The following is a 24,898-nucleotide window of genomic DNA, read 5'->3' on the forward strand; positions in this document are numbered from 1 at the left end:
CATGTCCCCACAACACTTTGTGAAAGCTCCCAAGTCCCAGTCCAAGTCCCAGGCAGGCTGTGTGACACTCCTGGCTCTGTTTCTGTTGAGATGGGAATCCAGTGCAGGCAGTGAGGAGGAAGGATGGGAAGGATGGAAAGGGTGACTCATCTCTATCCTGCACTTGTAGTCAGGAACCAAAACATGCAGCTGCTGTCCAGGCTCCACCACAAGGATGCTAAGGCACAGCTGCAGGTGTTGACCATGGCCTTCATCAAAATCTAGTAAAATTCTGCTACTGAGGCACATTTGCCAGATGATTCTCTCTCTAGAGAATAAGAAGGACCCTGCAGTAGCTTCTTCATTATGCATTTAAAGATCAGGGAAACTAGCAAAGCCAGGTCTCAACACCTGTATTTGCCTAAAGCCTATGTGCATGGACTGGTCAGGCAGCTGCTGTTGTGTGGATGGACACTAGCTAAGTCCTGACTGCCCAGTCTTTACAGAATCACTGAATTATTAGGGTTGAAAGGGACCTCTTGAGATCATCTAGTCCAACCCCTCTGCCAAGGTAGTAGCAGGGTCATGCCCTGAAATCTTTGTCCATGATACATTGCTGCTGTTTAGCTGAGAGATATGAGAACTCAGAATATCCTATGACCTGTGCTTTGCTCCAGGTTGCTCCAGGCTTGATTGAAACAGGTCAGCAGTATGAATAAGATCACATACATTTTGTTTCCTTATGTTCCCCTTTCTCTCCCACTAGCAAAAATCTGAGTAGGATGTTGAGATGAAAGCATATTGGAAGTCAGCTGTTGTGAGTTTATGTGTAGTTGAACTATTGCTCCCAGTCAGGCAACTGTCATGATTATTATGGTTGGGGTTTTTTGGTTGGTTGGTTGGTTGATTTATTTTTTTTTGGTTGTTTTTTGGTTTTTCTTATTCTGGGGTTTTCATAAAAGGGATTCATTTTGGCCTGCTCAGAGATATTACATGTGTTAAAAGGGCAGATGGGATGAACAGCACTGTCCCTAGGTATGATTCAGCAGCATGTTTTCTTTAATTTGATCTTATGCCCACTTACCCAAAGGATCTAAGGACTAACCCTGTTCAACAACTGCTGTATTACACAAATGGTGACAAACAAACTTGTGCCAAACCACTAAGCCTGAACAACTGCAGACACTACACCACACCCCAGTGCTGTCTCTGTGACCACGGACTCAGTTTTTTGAGGGAACCAGCCCAGACAAACAGCTTTTTGCAGGTCAGCAAAAGCTTGAGACCAGGTAGGGCTATTTTGACTTACTGAGAAATTCTACAGCCTCCAAAACCAGCAGCTTTTTTTTTTTTTTTCCTACTATCAGGAAAAGTTAAGCTCAAGTCTTCCAGGCTTATCTTATCAGAGGAGATAACCAGGGTCTTTTGAGTGTTTTGGACCTCGTGTCTTCCTGCTGGTGACCAGTACCCCAATGATGCACTACTGGGTGCACATTTGCTGTGTGAGCTGTGCTGTGTCATGTTCTGCATCACCAGTAGTCTTTGCAATAGACACCACCCAATATAACACACTGCAGTGGTAAAATCAGAGTCCTGAAAAAGGTACAGGTGATGACAGCTTTACCATGTTCATACTGACACTAAGCATTATGCTTAAGCTAATCTTTGGTGGCTGGCACCCTTAACTCTTTGACAATAATGTCATGCAAAACCATCGTGCTTTGACCTACAGAATGAACTTGAGTTATACCTTAAGCTATTGTCGTGCTGAAAATTTGTCCTCAGTACTCTGCGAGTGGGGAGGACAACAATGTTACACTGAGTGGGGGAGACATGCTGAAGGAAGAGTGCAATTCCTCATAGCAACCCAAGTTTTTTATCAAATGTTGAGATATAACAGGTCCTTTGGGATGAACTTGTGTCCCCAAACAAGCAAACCACAGGAATTACTGTCCATAGGCCTATTTCTCAATCTGGAAACAGAAAAACAACTTCAGAAGGTAAGTCACCTATATGTGTCCTGCCAAATGTACCTGGCATGGGCCTGCAGAAATCACCACAAGGCCACAGCTTTCACTTCAGGCCTGACAGACAAGCTGAACATTTTGGGGAACCATCTGAATCATAACAGAGCCAATGGCAGAACAGTACACCTCTCATCATCAAATCTGAGAATCCTCAGGCTATGGAGGCACTGAAGCTAAGGACAGATGGCATTAAACCTCACCTTCCACTGATGATACTCCTGGTATCTAAGGTGTAAATGCACAGCTACATAGAAGAAAGCTGAAATTAACAAGAGTTTTCAGCTGTGATGCTTATCTCTTTTAGAAAAAGAACATGACACAGATGTTTTATTTTCTGTTGGTTCATTTATTTATATTTTTATTATGAAATCAATGACAAAGCTCTTTCACTTCAGGAAGTAGCCTAAAAAAATGGTCAGTAAGAAATGGCAGAGACAACTTCAAACACAACAAAACAACAGAATGTTTGAAAAATGTTGCTTGGAGGACCCCTCTGGAGCTCACACAGTACAACTTCCTGCCACCAGCAGGGGCAATTAAATGAGGTTGCTCCAATGCTGGAAGAGCTCACTGAACCCCACCCCATCAGTAAACACTCAGGTGAGAAAATGGTCCCCTGACCTATTGGAAATGTCCTGTATTGCAACTTGTGCCTGTTGCCTTTGTGCCTCTACCTGTGCCCTTCTGAGAAGAGTCTACCTTCATTATCTCTGTGCTCCACCTCCTGGGAGGTGACTGCAGCCAAAAGGTCTCTGATGCTTCCTCATCCCTGGGCTGAAACATGGCAAAAATCGTTGTGAACTCAGGTGATTAAAGTCATGGTCACACAAAGGTCTGGTGAGGGTCAGATGGGCAAGAAATGCTGAGGATCTCTGCTAACCTAATTGTTTAATCAGTAATTTATAGTAATTTATTTAGATGGCTATCTAATCACTCACTAAGCAGTTGGATAATTGTCCCTGGTGTGAAGCCCACCAGGATTAGTCAACCAAAGTAACTCCTCCCATTGAACACCTTGCAGACTGAGGGAGCCTGAAGGACCACAGGTGTCATTATGAGATCCACAGGGAAAAGCACTTCAGGATTCTGTAAAACTTATGGCGTGTTTTTAAGGGGTTTGATGGAACATGTCAGTCATTATGTAATACTTAGGGAAAGGATCAAATGTAGGGAAAAAGAAGGTTCAATATGGCTCAGGAAGGAATAAACATGGGAAAGCAGAGGCAAATGTGGATAAACAGGACTGGCTCAGTATAAACAAGATTCTGTTTATACTGAACAGTCAGTGTTATTTCTCTGTGGGAGTCCATCACTACTGTGTGCCCCATCCTCTCATTCAATTCTACTTCTTTGCGGGTGCATCCTCTGCTCTTGGCAGGTTCCTGTGAACACCAGTGAACTTCAGGCTGGAATCACCAATAAGAGAAGAGGTCTGGATACCAGTAACAGGAGCATAGCTCATATCCTCTGGGTGCCAGCAGCAGAGCAGGCCACTGGGATTTGGGCTGGACAAACTATCTGTGCAAATACGTGTGTTTGTTTTTCCTTGAATACTGATCAGCTGGGGAACAAGATCAGGCTGTCAGGGCTGCTCACAGTCTCCCTTTCTGCCCAGTGGGTCTCCAGAGCTGTTCACCAACCCATGGGCCCCATCCTGCACCATTATCAGCCAGGAGTATTTGCTTGGATGGTACTGCAGGTGGTCAGCAGCCTATTTCTCCAGTGTTCCAAGGTCCCTCTAGAGGGTGGTCCTCCCCCCCAGCATATACACCACTCCTCCAATTTGGTAGCATTTCCAGATTTGCTCTGGTCTTGCCATGCCCTCACCCAACTTAGGAAAGATTTTAAATTGCCTTACCCTAGCACTGCACTACCGTTATCAGTCCCTGTGGGACCTCAGACCACTGAAGTCAACCCTTAGAGCTCGAAGATCCAGTTCACCTTCAAGCCCACTGATCCACAGCTTAACACGTGGCCACCAAGTACCTGATGCTAAAGGCCTTGCTAAAGTTGTCCAGCATCCAGTGCTCTTCCCTTCTCCACAGAGTGTAGGTGCAGCAGCCTAGCACACGTGCCTGACCTGCTGGAAAGGCTGGGGTGTACGCTGTGGATCTTCTGCTGGCTTATAGAGAGCCAAGGAAAAAAAATCTTTTTTTTCTAGGGAGCAGAAATACAGATATACAGTATCTGAAATATGGACAGATTTAATATTTTTTTCCTTAAACCTGAATTCATTTACAAGAAGGAAGCTCAAGCTTCATCATGCTCTGACTCTGTAGGACTGATCACATGTTACAAGCTTTGAGCTGAGCTGACTGATGGTGACCTGGTGAATCTGGTAAAGGAAGCTACAGACCACTGTAAATGGCTGAACCTGGCCCTGGCCAACAGGAAAGGTGCTGAATGGAAAAAATTAACATGTCAAAACTTTCTCCACACTGAGAAGACATTCCTGCTCAGAAGGTATTTATGGAGGCGTCTATGCCCATGCACAGGGTACTACCGAGGAAGCTGCAGCCCAGGCTGATCCCACACCAGATCAGGGACTACAGATGACTTGGACAGAAGGAATTGGTATGCTCAGAATGGCAAAAAAAATAGCATTCCTGCTTCCCGCAGCACTTGTCTCCGTGACTGAGGGTTTGGAACACGCTGAACATGATATGGGGAGATTGGATGAGAAGGGAAGTGGAACAACCAAATAGCGAGATAAGAATTTGTGTTGAGGCATTTGCATTCTCTGTACATTCAGATAAAATACCAGAACTTTAAGTTGATTTAAAATAAAACCATTTTTACATAATTCCCCAGTTAAAGTCTGCTTGCCTGTGGCAAGAACCAACTCATTCCTTCACTGCCTGAGCTTTGCATTGCTATTGCCCATAAGCTGATGAAGCTAAAATATGACTTCATTTGCCTGTGCCCAAAAGGGAAAGGGTGAAAAAGAATAAAAATGGCAATTCTGAAGTTGAAAGTACCACGTTTCTTTCATGTAACCCCTAAACTGTGAGTTAACTTGAGATAGAGACACAGTGTCTTCTTCTTCCTTCCTTTCCTGGTCTTGCAGACCTAAATAACACAGTTTTCCCAGGCCTTTTATTTTAGCCTGGATGCAATCTGGACATCTTCCATCTTCAAAGGAGGAATTATTATTTAACTAAGTAATCTGAAGAACTGTAACCTTAATTCACACACAGTATTTAAGATTCCACTATTTGATAAAATGTCCAAGAGATGTACTAGAAGCAAAAAATATCAGAAGGAAGGAAAAGAGGATCTTGTGAATGTCATCCCACACTGTTTTAGGATTCTGTACACCAGAAGCAACTTCCCCTCCACCCTTTCCATCTCTTTATTAGCACTCTTTCTCTCTGAGTCAAATATTTTTTAAACATAATCTGTTCGAATGTTAGGGATAATTGCTTAGGAATTAACCAAGTGAGCAAACAGAGAATATGTTGGTAATGCCCACATGGTTGCTCACCAACAGGTAACCAGAAGAATATTGGGAATGATAAAAATGATAAATTTGTACTACATTAACACCATATTTTGCAGTGAAAAGTGATTTATTAGAAGTATTTAATTTTACATCTCCCAGCAGCTCACAGTGAATGGCAATACGTTGCCAGCGTATCGAACATTGTGGTTGCTTTATAGGTGAAAAAAACTTCATTATTAGTGATCAAGATGGCCTGTTATTAACACATAAAAACTAAAGGCCTAACTTTTGAGATTTGCTTTATCTGAAGTATAAGATGCAAAGTGTATTAATGAGCCTAACAAATGGGCTATCAGGTCTATACGTCTCGAAAGCTTTCTTTTTCCAGATTTATAACAAAAGTTAAAGTTCTCTCTATGCTTCTTTTCTTCTATACCTCTAATATATTTAGATTAAATCCTATCAGCTACTAACAAGGACAAAAATATGAGGCAAAGAAACACACATAAAGAATATTGATAGTCATTGTAGTCATCAACATATATCTTCTTGACAGAAGCAAGGAAAACAACATTGTTAGGAATTAATTACAGCACATTCAAGTGAGATGGCGAGACAGGTCACTGGGGGAAGGTGATGCAAACTGCAAACACACCTTTTATTCTGTTGGTAACTTAGTCCATTAAGCTGTTTTCCTATTCACTGCTCACAACTCTCTACCCTCGTGTGGAAAACACGACCAAATGTTCAGCATGGCCGCCACAAACCTGATTTAACATTTATACATTGATAAGAAGAAACACAACATTTTAGCAGTGGATGGACTCCACAGAAGATTCATTACTTTGTTAGACCATAAGCATTTCTTATTCAGTGCCTGAAGTGCAGATCGAAATCCATTACAGATAATGATTGCACTCACCTTACAAACAAAATGCTGCCTTTAAATAGAAATGCTTGCTGCCCGTGCAAAACAAGCAAAATCACTTACCTGGGATATTTGTAGAACAATAAGTTAGTAATAATTTCAATGCCTCCACTAGAAACAAAACAAACACAAAAACCCCCTGAGGCTAACAGACAGAAGATTTTGTGAACAGCACCAAGAAGTCCTGAATATTTTTAGGATCCTGTAGTCTAAGAAGGTAAAAAAACTGTACGTGCAGAAGATTTTCTCAGTGCCCACAAGGCACTGGTCTGTATTTATGTTAAGATATACATTTTAAGGTTCAAAACATGTAATATCACCATTCTGTTATTTGGGGAGCGCTATAATGGCAGCTACAGAAGAGAAGTTATCAAAAAAACAGTTCAATTCAACATTTTTAAAGCAAATTCAATTTTAACACTGGACAGACCCTTCAAACCCTGACCCAAATAAACAAGGTTACTCTTCAAATTCTCTTCAAATAAAGCCTTTATTTTCCTTCTTCCATTCCAGTGGCACCGGACTTCGCAACGCAGAACGGCACACCGCACACTTATTTTTCAATCTTGCACTCTGTGAAAGTGGTTCTGATCCATTGCTGTGAAGAACAGGCAGATAGCAGCTGTGATGAACACATGCACTCCCTCATACAGCAGTTTTGGAGAGAAGACACTCCATATGAACAGGTGGTACCGCAGACCCGTCACCAAAACAACGTAGATGGCAACTGGAATTGAGCGCATTAGAGCGTAGCAGAAACAGCCGTGACCCACTGCTGCTGAATTCCTGGTAACAAAAACAGAGGAGTTTATTCCCAGGCAAACTTAGTAAAGACATTGGAGTTCCTCCACTCTTGAGCAGTATTTCGCAACGCAAGGAATACTCACAGATCTCCATTTCGTGTTAGAAAGCTGATTATTGATGCAATTATGTAACTAATAAAGCTTGTTCTTATCACCATTATATATGTTATAACATGTAAGTATGTGAGGTGTAAGCATATCAATTGTCAGTGCAATAAAGGTACCCAGTAGTTCACATCACACTTAAATGGTTCTGTGCTTTAATATATTTTGTTCTAACTGTTAAAGTCTCCATTAGGCAGTTTCAAGATAGCTTTGTCTCCTGTTGGCCTTCCAGTGCCTTTCCACAGAATTTGAATGTTAAGAGGAAGAGAATAGACTTCAGTTCTCTTCACAAAGCTTCCTAACCTGTTCAGTGGATCACCAGATGGAGTCTGTGCCCCTTGTAAAGAGCACAAGACTTGCCAGAGTACACTGCTGCCCATAGCCAGTAACACTCTTCAAAACAACATAAAAATTGTGCTACTGGAAAGCTTTGCAAAGCTAGCTAACATAACATTCTCCAGGGAACACCATATTCTTAGGCTTGCAGGAGCAATACACAGCATTCCTGTCACAGCAGCTTTAGCTCAGCTGGGTCTGCTGTATCGCAGGAAATGTCTGCCCCAGGTGTAACCCACATGGTCCAAATCTGCCACACTGATGTATTCTGGTGGGTGACAAGAGTCAGATGAAAATGGAAGTGAAAGGGTTTTATGCACTTTGATTGTTCTCCCTCTCCTGAAGTGCCAACTCAAAGAAACGATGCTGAGTTGGCGCCTGTCCAATTTCCCCAGACCACATCTGCAGAGGCTAATTCAGACCAAATTCAGATGTTTACCTGTTCAGACAAAAGGAAGGAATAAAGCTATTTTGCTGGAATAATAAGAACATTTTCCTCTCCCTATCAAAACATTTTACATCATCAGTTCCCAAAAGAACTCACTGGCAAAATGCAGAAGTGTTTTACACTGAGGTCCTGATCTGAGAATCTGTTCTGCTCCTCCCAGTTTTTAATCCTGATCTTGTTCCAAGTAATGAAAATTTAACATGACTAGCACTTCTGTGAGATGTAAATTAGTCACTTATGACTAAGTAAGCTACAGAATGCAGTATTTTACATAAACCATTAAATTTCTTATTCTTTAAATAAAAATAAGTAGGATACAGCCCTGTTTTCCAGTGAAGTCAAGATTTAAATTCCCAAGGCTTTCAGTGGAAGGAAAAACAGGTCGTGTTGAAAGCAGAGTTGAAAAATCAACTAAGAACAGCAGGCATGAATGACTGCAAAACATACATTTAGTTCACAGAAGAGTATTTCCCTTGCTGTTTAGCCAAGGAAACTGTGACTTGGGAGTGAACTAGGCTGTTCCCCGCTTCTGTATAACTATTTTAGTCTTTAGTGAGCTTGTGTAAATAACCAGCTTTACGTTTAATAACCAATTTTGTTGACAAAGATTTAACAACCTGCAGTTCACTCAGTCTTAGCTATTTTCACGCTGAGTAAAAACAGTATGTGCAGTAAAAAAAGCAGTTGTTGAACGACACAACGGATTAGACATAGGAAATGGCTTTTGAGTCAGATAGGGCAAACAGCTAATTTTTAAACCACTTTCTAGAGTCAAAAAATGCACTCCACAGACCATCTAGATGAAGGCTATCAGTGGTTGTGGCTATCACATTTATTAAGCTCAATGATGGGATTTTAAAGGGAATACTAAAAGCAAGAAGTGAGTGTCTATGGACTTACATATCCAGGTCTTTCAAGAGCCCTGTATTTCAAAATTAAATTTCAGTTCATATATTTTTCTCTAGTTTGTGCTCACCTAACAACACATTTAGTGCCTTACAGTGAAAAAGATCCTAATCATAAATCAATGGTGTTAAAAATTTTTTAAATGGCTATTTTTTAACTATGAAGAAATTGTCCAGAAGCTTATTTTGAATTGAATCTCTATGTGTTCACTTCTTTGGCTGAAAAATTAGGTAAACATAATATTTTAGATATTTCATTTTACACTGAAATGAGAGCACACAGGGATCTTTACTAGTAACACTTAAATTTTGCATTTTCATATTCTGATTACTGGCAAAGAATCCCCAAGTCAATGTTACAATTCTTCCTGCATTCTGCTATCACCAAAATGATGGACTGTTTTTTGCTTATATAATAGCTTTACTTCTAAAAGGTCTCAGCACTCACTTCACCTCTCAAAAAAACATGGACAGCCACCTGCAGAGGAAAATCTTGGCCAGTTTCACAGTATAAAGCAGTGGTGCAATTTAGAGAAGGCAACAAAAGCACACTGTATCCACAAAGTTTAACTGTCAGTGGGGTTCAATAGCAGAATGATTGGGTTTATTTTGGAACTGGTGAAAGGGTTCACACGTGTGTTGTTGAGGAAACATCATTGGAATGACTGAGCACAAGCCAGTTACACCGACTTGGCTGTTCTGATGCTACAGCAACAACTCACTTCTTCAAGCACATCACCATCCTTTATTCTTGCTTCAGCCAGGGACAAAATCTGCCGAACAGCTAAGAGTAACGACTTTGTGCACTCCTTCTGCTCATTCTACACACACAGTGACCACAAAGAACCAGGCCACAGGAAGGCAGCAGCCAGGGAACAGGCTGCTTTTGATAACATCACCATGACAATACAGCTAGTTCAGCTGGTTCCCAAGTGATTCTGAAAGAAGTCACCAGAAGAACACAGAAAGCTGGCTGTGACATGCCACTCAAGTATCCTACTGTTTACGATCTGGATCAGCCAGTAATGAATAACCTTGCAACATCTCACTGCTGTTGCAGTAAAAATAATGGAAGACCACAGGACAAATCTAAGGCATCAGTCTGTAAATACTCCATACCAAACTGTCTCTTCAGCAAATAATGCCTTTCTTCATTTAAAGGAGAAGAGAGACATAAACTGGATGCACTACGTCCACGTTCTGACAAAACCAGCCCAATACTAAGGCCTCTGCACAAAGAAGCAGTAAAAAAAGGAATAGTCAACCTAATACTGAGCTCATTTAGCAAGTTCACTTATGAGGACTTGAATAAGAAACCCAAATGTTAAAGATGACAAAGCGTATCCAAACTTCATGCAAGATCCAGAAAAAAACCAATGATTTTGGAGGCTTCTGAAGCAAAGAACACTACAGATTCACATCACTAGACATGCCATATTTAGACTGAAAGCATTAAGTACTGTCTAGAGCACATATTGTCTTTCAACAAAAATCATCTCTTTTAATTTAATCTTAAATACATAGAAAAATATGGCCAAGAAATTGTGCTATTAATAGGTTTTCTGCTTCTTTGGATATCCGAAATCCTGATTGCCAGTGTTTTGTCAACAAATCTTTCACCTCTCAATCTGTCTCTAAGGTGCCATTAAAATGGGTAAATACAAGGCTTGCAAAATGAAAAAAATTATGGTGCCAAAAAAAAAAAAAAGAAAGAAAAATAACTCTTTTCTTGTGAAAATATATCTCCCAGTTATACAGAATACACAGCAGATGGTGGCAACAAATTTTGTAGTTTAAAAATCAAGCAAAAAGCTCCACAGACAGCCCTACAAATGCATCCACAAGGAATTCTGAAATACACTGCTCTACAAGGGTTCCCACCCTTGTTCCAACCCACCAAATCAAACAAACATTTTAGAAACATGCAAGCATATGAGCGAGGAATACCCTAGTATTGCAATTTTTCTAGAGTTGGAGGAGGAGGGTTGTTTCTGGAGCGTTTCAGCTGAATATTACTGCCTAGGTAATCTCTTATTACTGAATTTGCCTATTTTAAGACAATTTTTACTGTATTAACATTTCTTCCTGTATTAAGTGGCACTTTTCTTTCCAGGCATTCTGCAGTTTCAAGTTTGCAAGATGTCCCTTTTTAGTGGTCTCTGAAAAATAGTTGGCGTTTTGTTAATTTGTCCTGTATATACTAATTAAGGGTTGCAGTCAGAAACAAACCCTTGTAGCACTCCAAGTGCCTGCAACATCTTAAGAGTATCTGCAATCTGTATGAAATTTCTCTGATCTAAGCGAATATCAGTTTATCAGTAAGAACAAATTTGCTACGTCTCTCCCACATGTCCCACTCTCACCCATTGTAATTCTTGCAAGGCCTTTCTAGATCACAGCACAGAATCCTGCATTGTCAGGAAAAACACAGTTCCAAAGGAACCTGGAGTCCTTTGGAGATTTACATGATCAACTCTGGCACAGAGCATCAATCAGAACTACGTTAATTCTATAAAGTCACAATTTTTGTCGCCAAACACCATCAATGGACAGATGTAAAAAAGGGTGGTTGCCAGCAAGCTAAAAGGGCTATCAGGTATATTCTATTAGAATGGAAATTATGGAACTTGGGGATGATTACTGATTTTCCTGTGCATTCTCTTTCCGAGTAAGAAAGGCAGAGAAGCTACGACTGCCCGAGCAAGGTCAAGTGTCTGTGGCAGTAAGTTACAGGGGACTACAGCATATGTGGACTGCAATACAGGGTTCAGCAGGTTCTCATAATGATTTAGCTGTAAAAATCTATTAAGACCTGAAGCTTCAATTCTCTTCATTTCAGCATCAAGAACAGGAAAAATAGAATCATATCAACATTTTTTCCTGTTTTCACTGCTGGCGTAATCAGTTGTGCTGTGAACGCCCTGTCTGCAAAATAAGCAGTCTCACCCACTGCTAGCTAATCTGCTTAGAACAGAACTCTATCTAAAACGCAGGGCATGTATCAATTACATTTCAGATTCCTTTCTCTCATATTTAGTCAGGCTTGGCCACTGAAAATCATTCTGAATGAACTCCCCTAAATTGCATACTTATCAAAGATTTATATTAGACTGTAAGTAGAAATCCAATTACGCTGGCATTGGGCCGGAAGGTCTGAACAGCCACTCTGAATGTCTGCTATCATCATTTAATTGCTCAGGTAAGAAATCAACTGTACGTTTAGTAAAGGCTTCTAAAACTCCTGGAAATGTGCTCATTTCTCCAAATAACGATCCTGTGGCAATCACCTTTAGAAGTACTGGAAACTCTCTGCTTTTTGGCTTTACTTGATTGGTCTTCACCTTCCTTTAAAGAAATGAGAAAACAGTTCACAAGCTCAAACATCTGAGTCTTTTTCAGGACTGCAGACAAAGAAATAACTAAACTGCACTCTAGGCAACATGGCCATGCAATCTCTAGATTTCTTCATAAGAAGCTACTCTTTTTCAGTAGGTACCTTTGATTCAGGAAACCAGCTTTCTCCATGTAAGCTATGATGGCTATTGCTGATTTCCAGCCATTCTTCAAACACAGGATTTGCATGAAATCCCAAGTGCTATGCTTGATATGCTTTTTCTCACTACTTCTGTGGTGACCCATGCTGGTATATATGCAGTGACTGTTCCTGCCTGTTATCATGGCTCCAAGAATTCCCCAAAGTTTCTCTTCAGGTTATCCTTAGTATGTGTTATTCTGTTCAGATCCAAGAAAAAAAAAAAGCAGAATCAGTCTATTCCTGTTGACACCGGTCCAGAATTTAATGCAACAAGATACAACTAAATCATCAAAATTCCTAACAAGCAAAACACAAATAGTAAGTATTTAAAATCATAGTTATTCCATTTTCTGCAATATTCTTCCAAAATTCACTTAACATTTCAGAAGGCTTCCAGTAGAAAAAAACCTGAACCACTTTACATTGGTATCATACATGCAAGGAGTAACAATGACATTTATAGCTCAATTTTCTGTTAAGTTGCATCTGCGGGCTCCTTGCCCATCTTTGTAAACAGTTATTCTTCATCATCTTAGCCAAAGGTGTAAAGAAAAATTGCATCCGGCAATTGTTCTTGACAGGCAGGGTCTGAACAAATTTAACACAGACTGTTATCAAGTCTTTCAATTAAATTCAAAATTTATCAGTTCAAAATACGCCAGTCTAACAGGACATGTCAACAGTGATACAACGCGTTTCTAGAAAGGTGAAGCACAAATTATTCAAGTATGGACAGGAAACTGGCCAACAGCGCCACAGAGGGTGGTGACCAATATTTTTTACTCAGGCTGGCAGTCAGTAACAAGTAGGGTCCCCCAGTGATTGATACTGAGCCCCAAACTGTTCAACATTTTCACAAATGATCTAGATGGTAGGATGATTGAAAGTACCCTCACCAACGTGCTGATGACACTAAACTGGATGGTGAGGTGGACACATCAGAAGGGAGACATCTGAACAGGCTGGAGGAGTGGGCTATCAAGACCTGTATGAAGTTTAGCAAAGACAAGTGCAAAGTTCTGCACCCAGCTCAGGATAACCAAAGAGCCCAGCACAGGCTAGGTTACATGTGGCTGGGGAACAGTGTTGCTGAAAGGGAGCTGGGGGTGTCAGTCAACAGGTTAAACATGAATCAGGAGAGCACTGCTGCAGCAACACGTGAACCAGTCTGGGCTGCATTTTTAGGGTATTACTAGCAGGGAGAGATGTGATCATCCCACTCAGGGTTTGTCAGGCCATATCTGACAAGTATGTTCATTGTACAACGTTCAGTTTTGGCCCCCACCACTCTGAAAAGACATGGACAGACTGGAAAGGGTCTGAAGGAGGACTGGAGAGGATCAAAGGGCTCTGCAAGGTAAGACTGTAGGAGTTAGGTTTCTTCTCCATGGAGAAGGCTCAGGGAGACTTTGTCACAGCATTCCAGTATTGAAGTACATAAAGGTGGCTACAAAGAGGATGGAGGTGCTCTCTTCACCAGGTAGTACATGGAGAAGACCAGAGGCAATGAGTACAAGTTGCACCAGCAGAGGTTTCATCTCAGTATAAGAAACACATGTTTTACAGTGAGAACAATCAATCATGGAAACAATCTTTCCAGGGATGTGGTAGCATCCCCATCACTGCAGATTTTCAACATGAGACTGGAGAGGATGCTAGATGATCTCATGGAGGCTCTCCCTTTCCCATGAAAGGTTGAACCAGATGATCTTTTGCGGGTGTCTCCAATCTGGGCTGTTCTATTATTCTGTGAAGCAATGCTCACTCTTCTGCACTGAGGGCAGAGTCACTTCTTTCTTCTATTTTTCCATTACAGTAACTATTTTTAAACTTGTGACAACTAAAATAACAGCTCTCTCCTCAAATTACTCCTGCCCCTGCAAAAACACAAACACTCAAGAAGAATTTGTGAACTTCAAGAAAAGGTGTGAGAAAAGGAGACAGAAAAATCCTAGATAAACACAGAAGGACAGTATCTCATGTACAGTCCTATCCACAGCTACCAGAACCAAGGATTCAGTTATTCAGAACCGAGGAGTATGGAACACTAATGGCGAAAAAGCACAAAACCTGTAAGAAGAGTAGAACAAGGCCATTAACAGCAAAAAGTACAGGTTACATCCAGAAACACGCCTTCAATGAAGAAGGACAGAAACAAAAGTCTACAAATATGGTCCTCCTTCCAGAACTGTTCCTCTGAATGGCTCTGCATCTGCTTGAATAGCAGCATAAACCACCGAGAGACCAGCATCGACAAGCAGCTCTTACGAATTTAAGAGAAGAAATAAAGCCGGTACTATGCTCCAATCCGTTTCAGAATTAAAATGAAGGAATGTCCAAAGTACTGAAGAGAAAGGGGGGACAATTTCTTCAGTGCACTGTGTATAATTCATGCATTGTGTCAGAATACTGCCCTCAACTTTCTTCATAACTTTTTCTGGCACAATGCACAGAGACTCTTTATTCCTTGTGGTGCAATGAAGGTCTTCTGGGATTACGTAGGGATACTCTTACTAAGCCCAAGTATCATACACACTTTTTACTTTGGCAAGTTTAAAGGAGTGTTGGATTTACAAATAATTTACACTAAGATGAATTATTAAAAAGAACAATACTCATCATTAGCATAAAGACTGTGGAGCCCCACACACTTTCTCTTGGGAAAAAAATGGATTACAGTAGGATCTGTAAACCCATACCCTAGGATGTCTGCAAATGAGGAGACAATGCTAATACTGTGAAGCATAAAAGGAACAATAAACAAAAATGGTTTAATCTTGGCAAGAAATGAAGTGCAAGATCAATTTGATTTTTGAGGAAGATACCTTGATATAGTAGCTGCAGACCCTCTTTCTCACTGGACTCAAGCCAAGAAGGCAGACAAATCAGCACAGGATTTTTCATGCCATAGCTTTGGTAATACTTTAATGGTAATCTTGGCTCTGACACAGAAAATGTAAAGCAAACAGACAGGACACAACTTTCAGAAGACTGCAGATGTTAACTTTGCACTTTGAGTATGTTCAGTAGGGCCAAGGAACTTAAAAGACAGCTCTGAGGAAAACGTGGACAATCACCTGTTAGAGAGAGGGAGAGAAAGGAGACAGAAAGAATGAGGGCAATAGCAAGGAAAGGGGAGAGCTTGAGAGCAAAAAGGGGAGAGAGGGGGGAGCAGAGACAGCAGAGTGCAGGAAGGGGAAAGCAAGGGAGAGAGGAAGCATAGTGAGAGGAAGAGGATAAGCAGAAAATGAAAGGAGTGTGAGTGAGGAGAGAGGGGTACAGGGAACAATCATGGTGAAAGAGGGGAGAGAGAGGACAGAGGCAGGAAGAGAGGGAATGCAGGAGAAAGAGGGAGAGGTGGATCCAGATGGAGGTACACAGAGAGAGAAAGAGAGGACATGGGGAGAAGTAAAGAAAAAGGGAGAGGCAAGAGGAGAGAGACAGAGAGTAAGGGAGAAAGAGTAGAGGTAAGAGGAAATAAAAGAAAGGTGGAAACCCAGAAAGGAAGGCTAAGGAGGGAGGCAGACACAGAGGGGAAGAAGCATACACAGGGCAAAGAGCAAGGAGGGCAGGAAAGAGATAAAAGTTTGGGGGCTTTATGCAGAAAGAGAGTGTGAAAGCCAAGTATTGAAAAGAGGAGACAGAGAGAAGGGTGTGGGGTGAAAAAACAGGGGAAAGGGCAAGAGAGTGACAGGAAAGGGAAAAGACAGAAGGAGATGGTGGGGAGAGAGCAATGGAGAAAGAACCTTCAAAAAGACTGAGAGAAAAAAAAGGAGAGAGATAACGAGAGATTGACAAAGAAGGTGAGGAAAAGGGAAATGGGAAAAAGAAGGCTGAGATAAGAAATAAAAGAGGGAGAAGAAGGTAGAAGACAGAAAGGAAGACAGAAAGACAATGAGGATAGAGAAAGAGGACAGAGAGGAGAGAGAATGGGAAGACAATAGGGAAAATAAATTTGACAGAGAAAGGCAGAAGAGAGGGGGAGAGAAAGCAATAAAATGAGACAATGGGGACAGAAAGAAGACAGAAAGAGGACTAGTAATAAGGAAAGATAAATGGAAAGAGAGAGAATGGGAACAGAGTGAGAGAGACAAGGGGGAGGAGAAAGAAACAAGGGGAAAAAGAAAGAAAGAGTGAGAAAAGGAGTGGAAAGGAGAGTAATACAAAGGTGGAAAGAGACCATGCATGAAGGAAACTGCATGTGCAATGGAAATAAGAGAAGCAAAGTAGAGAAACTGGGCAAGTGAGAGGGAGGGACAAGAAGGCTGGAGGGAGAAAGTGAAGAAGACAGAAGAACAAAGGTTGGCATGAGAGGGAGATGAGGTGAAGACAGGCTGAGAAAGAAGGGAGCACAGAGTAAGAGGAAAGAGGGAGAGATGGGAAGGCAGAGAGAGGCAGGCAGAGAGAGAGGCATGGAAGAGAATGGATGGTAGTGCTGTTGGTGGCGCGACACTGGGAGAGACGAGGAGTGAGTAGAGGGGGTGTGAGAGAGATGAGGGGACTGAGGGGAAAGGAGGAGTGAAAATGGGAATGAAAAAGAGGGCAGTAAGGAGGAAGATACAAAGGTGGAGTGGGACAGCAATGGCAGAAAGAAAGGACAAGTAAGACAAAAAGATATGCAAAGAAAAGAGGGCGACAGAGTGACAGAGACTTGGAAAGGAGCATGTGGGATAGACAGAGTGAGGGAGAGGCAAAGAAATATAAATAGAAGCAGGGCAAAGAAAGCAGAGTGTGACTGAGAGAGAAAAAAGAGTAGACAGAAAAGAGTGAGCAAGGAATAAAATGAGTCAGGCAGAGGGAAAGGAAAGCAAAGGTAAGACAGAGCAAGCAAGAAGAAAGAAGAGTGAGAGGGAAAGGGCAAAGCATAGGCAGAGATTGACAGGGAGTGAACAAGAGAGAAGGATGCAGAAGCAACGAGGTAGCGGGTAAGACAGTGAGGATGACATGACGTAAAGAAGGAAAATTGCACAAGGAAGACACAAAGAAAGCCCAGGACAGAAAGAAACAGCATGCAAGAGAAAATGTGCACATGAGAGAGGGAAAGCCCTCACATGCAAGAAAGAGGGAACGAACATGACAGAAAGAAGAAAGGTCACAACAGAGAGGGAGCACAAGATAAAAGAGGAAAATTACATGTGAGAGAAAGAGACAGTGTGCAGGCATGAGAGAGAAGCACCCAAAATTAAGGGAAAGAATACACAAGAGAGCAGAACCTACACAAAATCTATAAATAAAGTGGACAGATAAAGTGTTAAAGACAGAGAATGTGTGAGGGGGGGGACAAGAATGCAAAACAAAGTGTGTACAGGAGGTAAACATGAGATACAGAGAAAGCCTGACAAGAGAAAGTGTGTAACATAAGGGAAAGTGTTAACAAAAGAAAGTGCAAGCAGACAAAGAAAAAGTGAGAAAAACACATGTAAGATACATGAAGTGCAGGGGAAAAGTGAAAACCGAGCAGGAAAACAGGCAAAGGAAAAAGGGGGGGCATGAAGAGACAGCAATTGTGGTAAGGCATGTGACAGAGAAAGGGAAAGAAATCAAGAGAGAAAGAGCAGAAAAGTGCATCAATGAGAGAGGGATGGTGAAAGAGAGAGAGGTTATGTACTTGTGCCAGAGAGGAAGAGAAAGCTCACACATTAAAGGAAGAGTGAATGACAGAGAAGTGGTTAGAAGAAAAAGGGGAGGAAAGAGAAATCAAGAAATTATTGAAGAATGTTAAGAGTGTCCAGGAGAGGAGCAGATGCACAGGACAGAGGTAAAGCATATAAGAGAGGGAAGGAAATCTTACATGATAGAGAGGAAGAGAAAGCATACAAGAGGGAGTGAAACAGGGTGAGAGAGATGTTCAACAAAGAAGGAAATTATTGGAGAGGGGAAGTAGGCACAACAGGGGAACATGAGTTGAATGAGAGAGATCAAGAGAGCATGAAAGTAATAAACATGCACAGTAGAAATAAGGAATGCTTGAGCAAACAAGAGGTAAAGCATGTGTATGAGAAAGTATCAGAGAGGGAATGTGCATGATAGAGCAGAACACCAAGTAAGGGAAAGTGTACAAAGATGAGCAAGGAAAACTGCATTAGACAAAAGAAAAAGCACATGCAACAAAGTAAAAGCATGCATGAGAGGGATAGCATTCTAGAAGTCTAAAGCATTAACTAAAAGGAAAGTGATGGAATGTGTGAAAGAGGGACAGAAAGCATGAGCAAAAGAGAAGAGGGGGGGAAAGACCAAGTGAAGGTCAGGAGAAGAGAGAGGCACTGTGCATAAGTGCAGAACAAGCAAGAGAGACTGGGAGACTGTTCAACTAAAACTAGATGTGGTAAAGGGAAAGCACTAAAGACAGTGAAGTATAAAAGAGAAACAAAATGTGTGAGAGGGAACTCACAAGAAAAGGAAAAAAAATGTAAGGAGTGCAGTAGAGGTAGGGAAGAGCATATGCAGAAGAGCCAAGGAAAGCATGCTAGGAAGGGAAGCCCTGTGAGGAAAGTGTGAGAAAGCAAGCAAGAACGTGAGAGAAGGAAGTGTGTGATAAAGAAAAGGAGGTAGGGTGTGAGAGATGTCTGATAGAGGGAGCCAAAGGGACAGTCAGGGTGGGAGGGGAGGGACAGCCAGAGAGGGGTGCAAGAGAGAGGGACAGATCCCGAGAGAGATAGAGTGGTGGGGGAGGAGTATGTGAGAGTGACAGAACCTGTGTGTGACAGTGAGTGCAAAGGTATGTGAGAGGCAAAGAGAGGAAGAAAGCAAGACAAGAAGCGTTGGGAAGAATTTCAGAGGGAAAGTGAGGGGGCAGCAAGACGAATAAAATTATGGAGGAGAGAAATGCAGAGAGAGAGTGAACTAGCAAGCAGACAGTGAGATGAATGCTAGTGAGAGACAGAAAGCAGCAGTGAGAGTGACAGAATGTGCAGGGGGTAAAGTGAAGTGAGAGACAGTGAAGCACACGAGTGAGGGAGAAAACTACAAGAAGATGAAGTGAGACAGTATGATGGAGGAAGAGCATAGAGAAGATGGGGAAGAACAGGAAAGCACGTGAGAAGGAAAGGAAAACAAGAGGAAGGGAAAGCAAGGAGAGATAATGAGAGATCAAAAGGGACAGCATGAGAGAGGGAGGAAATAAATCAGGAAACCGACAGCAGGAGTAAGAGAAGTGCAAGGAAGAGAGAGAACTGTGTGCCTTGTACAGCAATGCAAGAAAGGGGGGCAGCAGAAGAGCAAAGTTAACACAGAAGGGGCAAGGTGTGCAAGGGCAAGGTGACAACACAAGTGAGACAGATACAGAAAGAAAGAAAAGGGATGAGAGTGCATTAAAGACAGGGGGAATGCATATTCAAGAGAGAGGACACGAACATGCAAGACAGCAGTAAGGCCATATGACAGAGAGGGAAACATACAGTGAGAGACATAAAGGTAGAGAAGGGTAGTAAGTGGAACAAGGACAGAGAGCAATAGAGAGTGAAGTAGCAAGCTAGACAGGGAAAGCTTGAGCCAGAGACTGAAAGCATAAGTGAATGCAAAAATGCAAGAAAGAGGAAAAATGTGAGAAAGGTGGGAAAGCATGAGAGAGGAGGTTAGTGAGAAAGACATTACATGAGCTAAAAAGGGAAACAGTAAAGCACAAGGAAAAGGAAACACATGCAAGAGAAGCAAAGCACAAGAGAGCGAGTACGAAGACAAAAAGCACATGCTAGATATTCAAACTGCATGATGGCAGGAGGGAATATGAGGTGGAGACGGGAAAAGTGTGTGTGAGAAAGCACGAGGTGAGGGGAGCATGAGATCAGCAAATGATATTAAGTTCAGGAGAAGCACATGACAGAGAGAGGCACTGCAGGTGAGTGGGAGGCAAATCATGTGCTGCTGGGAAAGTGTGTGAGGAAGAGGAGGCAAGTGACAGAGAGGGTGGGAGTTGAAGAAAGAGAGAGGTAGGGGAGAACTGAGGACAAAATGAAAAAAGGAATGAGATGAGAGGGGGAAAGCTAGAGAAAAAGAGAGGAAGCAAGACAGAGAGACAGTGCCAGTGATAGCAGAAGAGAGGGAAGAATGACACTAGACAAGACAAAAAGCATGAGTGACATTGCAAGAGCAAACAGGAAGGGTAATTGTGTGAGACAGCATGCAAGAGAGGGAGAAAGACAGAAATGAAGAGTAATAACACATGCGAGAGCAGGGAGTGCAAGAGAATGAGAGCAGCAAGCAAGGAAAAGCACGCACAGGAGATAATGAAAGCATGACAGGCAGAATTCATGTGAGAGGGGAAGCACATGAGAGAAAGGGGGATGCATGCAGGAGGGAGGCTGTTGAGACAGACAAGATGCACCACACAGAGGTAAAGGGCACAACTGAAAGAGGAAAGGCTGTGGGAAGCCTGAGAAAGGGAGAAGGTGTGAGAGACAAAAGTAGAAGTGCAGAAGAAGGAAAGAGGCGAAGCATCAGAAAGGCAAAGCAAACAGTGATAGCAGGAGTGGGAGGAAGAAAAAGCACAGGTAAACATGCAAGCAAGAGGAAAAATGCAATCAAAAGAGAGAAGAGTGTGAGAGAGGGATGAAGCACATGGGAGAGGGGGAATGCAAGATGAAGAGTCGGGAACAACAGACATTGATATAGGGAAGCACCTGAGAAAACATAAACACAACAGAAATGGCACACAAGTTAAGTAAAGTGAAAGTAAGAGCGAAAACACTAAAAAGAGGGAGGTAAAGCATGTCTGAGAAAGAAAACAGAGAGGTGTGATCCAAGAGAGAGACATGCATGGGATGGCAGAGACATTAGAAGTATGCCAGTTAGGAACAGGGAAGGGAGAGAAGGCAAGGTGAGGAAAAGGGATTGAGGCAGAGAGCAGTAGTGGAAGAGAAGGGACCAGAGAGAGGGTGGCAAGAGATGCAAGGGGCAGCATAAGAGAGACAAGAAAAGCCCACCTAAGAGACTGAAAACACAGGCAAGAGGGAAATCACATCAGTGAGGGTAGTATGCCAGAGAGTGCAACTCCATGTGAGAGAGGCAAAGCGAATCCACAAGAGCAGGAAAGCATCTGAATGAGGCAAAGCATAAGCACAAGGTAGGCAAAGTGCATACTGGAGATGAAGCATGTCAGGTGGGGAGATGAAGACAGGGTGAATGCTTGAGAGAGAAATCTAGAGGGAAAGGGGAGAGCAAGTACATCAGACAGAGAGAAAAAGCATGACTGAGGCAATGGGAAAACGATAGAGACAAAGAGGGAGGGATAACAAGGGCAAAAGAGATGGATACTTAGGAAGAAGTAGGGGTAGCTAGCAATAAGAAGAGAGATAACAAGCAACAGAGGTAGGGAAAGCATGAGAAACAGAGAAAATGCATGCACCATAGTAGAAAAATGTGTCCTAGATGGAAAAGCACCCACAGGGGAGGAAAGAATGACAGACAGAAGTGGGAGTGGCGAGAGGGAAGCGCAAAAGAAAGTAGCAGCAGTCAAGAAAGGCAAAGCATCCAAGAGAGTGAGGAAGGTCATAACAGAGGTAGTGTGAGAGAGGCAAAGAAAGTAAAGAAGAAGCACATGAGACAGGGAAAGTGAATGGGAAAAAATGTCTGAGAAAAGTTAAAGCAAGGAGGGTGAAGAGAGACACAGTGGGGAGATGGGAACGTCCAAGGAGGGACAGAGCAAGGGGGAAGGGAGACGAGGAAAGAGGAACAAGAGATTGAAAAGGGGAAGTGAGAGAAAGAAGGGGATTGAGAAAAACTGATTGTGGGAGAGAGGGGTAGCGTGAAAGAAGGTGGGGGAGCACAATACATAAAGCATGAGGGAGGGAAGGTACCAGCAGGAGAGAAAGGGATTGTGCAAAAGAACGCATGTTAAGGAGAGGGGCAGAGAAGGATAAGCAAGTGCAAGATAAAGAAGAAGCACATGCAAGGCTGAGAAAGTATGGAGAGATGCAAAGCGCATGTGACAGGGCAAGGGAACCTGAGAGAAGGCAGGCTAAGAGAGAAGAAAGCATGTCACTTTGGGAAACTATGGAAAGGAGAGGGAAGGGAGAGAAAGTATGCCAGAGAAGAAAGATTATACAGGCAAAAAGCATTTGAGAGAGGGAGAGGGCAAATGAAGGGGGAAGAGAGAAGAAGTGAAAGTAAAAGGAAAATAAATTGAGAAGGCAGAGAGACAAGAGTGTGAAGGGGAGAAAGTACTGGAGAGTATGAGAGTGAAGGGGGGAAGCAAGATAGATATATGGATAGCAAGGGTTAGCAAGGGCTGGCGGAAGAGAGGAAAAGTACAGGAAGCATGAACAAAAGGAAAACCGGAAGAAGGAGATATGAAAATTGTGCAACAGGGAGAAAAGCATGCAGGATAAGGAAAGAGACTGGGAATGCAAGGCAGAGAAGTAAAAGGCACAAGAGTGAGAAGGAAACACAAGAGAACAAAGAAATAAACAGGAGTCAAAGCACATAAGACACAAAAGGATAGCATGAGAGAGTGTCAGAGTGTGTGTAAGGAACAGAAATGCAGCCAAGAGACACAGGGACAGTGGGGGGCATGCTGTGCATTAGAGGGGGGGATAATGAACGACAGAAAGGGGAAGGCATGAGAGAGAGACTGAAAGCATAAATGAGGGAATACAATACACAACAAAGGACATGTTTCAGAGATGGACAAGTGTGCAAGGGGTGACTGAAAATAAGACTCAGCAGCAAAGCAAAAGAGAGGGAGGGAAAATGAGGAAGAACAAGGAAGGGACAGGGGAACAGGATTCAGAAAGATGAGAGGGAAAGTGAGGGAAAAAGGAAACATGAGAGGGACAACAACAGATAGCAAGCAATAACACAAGCAAAAGAAAGAGCAAGTGGGAAAGTGAAACCAAAAGAGGAGAACTGCAAAAGAAGGAACGCGTTAGAGAAAGAAGAAAAACCTATCAGAGAGAGAAGGAAAGCGCACCTGAGAAAGAAGGGGAATTTGGGGTAGAAGAGAGAAAAATACATAGGAAAAATGAGAGCAAGAGAAAAGTGAGAGCAAGAGAAAGAGAAAGCAATGGGAAGACACCAGGGAGGAAAGTGAGGAACATGGAAAATAGAAAAGAAACATGGAAGAGCACAGATGCTCACAAGAATGTAAGAGATAATAATGGCCAGTCTTCGCGAGCGAAGATTTGGGAAAGGTCATTAACCCTTCGAGCCTGCGCAGTGGATTTTTTAGGTGAGACACAGCTTGACCAGAGGCCCCTGTAAGAGATAAGGAAACCAAGAGAGAAGTGATGCATGTGGTGAGGCAACATACATCAGAGAGAGTAGATGTGTTTAAGGTTGTAGGAGTGGGGAAGGATCTGTGAAAAAGGAGGCTGATCAGAATGGGAGGGAAAAGCACACCTACAAGAGGCAGACAGAGTTTCTGTGAGAAGGGAGGAACAAGGCCAAGAGGTAGGGAAAGGTTTGGAGGCCAGAGGGAACTAAGACAGTGAAAAAGTACACTGCTAGGAGGGACAACATATCTAAGAGAGAGACAAATGGAAGGGCAGAGAGAGGGAGTCCAGAGAAAGCCCAAGGCAAGCAGAGACAAGGAGGCAGAAGCTAAACAAAGAGAAGAAACATAAAAGTGAGATTGGGGGTAATTTGTGAGAGGGGAGAGAGAAATACAGATGTGCTTTGTCTTAGCACATCTAAGACAAAGGGAAAGCCCAAGAGACAGGTGGATAGAAAGGGAGAGAGAGAGTGGGATGCTGAGAGCAAAAAAGAGGGGGGGGGGGTAACAGAGAAATAGCAAGCAGTGAAGGGAAAGCACAAGTGAGAGACTGAAAGCACAAGAGAGAGGGAAAGTGCTTGCAAGGATGTGCCAAGAGGTGGGAAAGCACATGAGGAATGGAGACAGTGCAAGAGACAAAGCAAGGGAGAATGCAAAAAGGGAAGCACAAGAGAAGACAAACCATGGGAGAAGCAAAGTGAGTGAGGGAGAGAGGCAAAACATGTCTGGAAGAGAAGGAAAGCCATGGAACAGGGATACAACTGAGAGAGGAAAAGCACATCTCAGGGAGAGGGAAAGATAGAAGACAGAGCAGAAGAGACAGAGGTAGCAAAGAAGAGAAGCCAGAGACAGATGGAGACAGAGACTGATGGGGATGAGAAAGGTGAGAAGAAAGAGATGGAGAGTGAGATGGAGAGTTCAAGAGGGAGAGGAATGGTTGGGAGGTGTGATTGAGAGGGAGGGATAGTGAACAGAAGAGAGTAGTGAGACAGAGAGTGGGACAGCAAGTGAGACAAGGACGATTGTGAGAGACAGAAAGCGTGAGGGAGACAAAGTGCTAACAGGGAAAAACTGAGAGATGGAGACGCATGAGAGGGCAGGAGAGAACCTGAGACACAAAAGCAAGACAGAAGAGGAGAATAAAGTGCCTAAATTGACACACTGACAGCAAGGCACATAAGATA

At 42.6% G+C, this 24,898-nt stretch overlaps 1 protein-coding gene across 3 annotated transcripts in view; it reads right to left on the bottom strand.

The window, feature by feature from the left end:
• Positions 1 to 2,419: 2,419 nt before the first annotated feature.
• PIGG (phosphatidylinositol glycan anchor biosynthesis class G) overlaps positions 2,420 to 24,898 on the bottom strand; it is an 89,416-nt gene continuing 66,937 nt past the window's right edge. Inside the window, exon 12 of one of the 3 annotated variants that reach the window (XM_017822512.1) lies at positions 2,420 to 7,162. In XM_017822512.1, the coding sequence (XP_017678001.1) occupies positions 7,022 to 7,162 (141 nt within the window). In that variant the 3' untranslated portion in view covers positions 2,420 to 7,021. Of the gene's footprint in view, positions 7,163 to 12,941; positions 14,386 to 24,898 lie in introns of those variants that run through there. The other 2 variants (XM_017822510.1, XM_017822511.1) reach the window with 2 other exon arrangements.

The sequence above is a fragment of the Lepidothrix coronata genome, unplaced genomic scaffold (genome assembly GCF_001604755.1).
Source record: "Lepidothrix coronata isolate B3197 unplaced genomic scaffold, Lepidothrix_coronata-1.0 Scaffold98, whole genome shotgun sequence".
In the NCBI taxonomy this organism is placed as follows: Eukaryota; Metazoa; Chordata; class Aves; order Passeriformes; family Pipridae; genus Lepidothrix; species Lepidothrix coronata.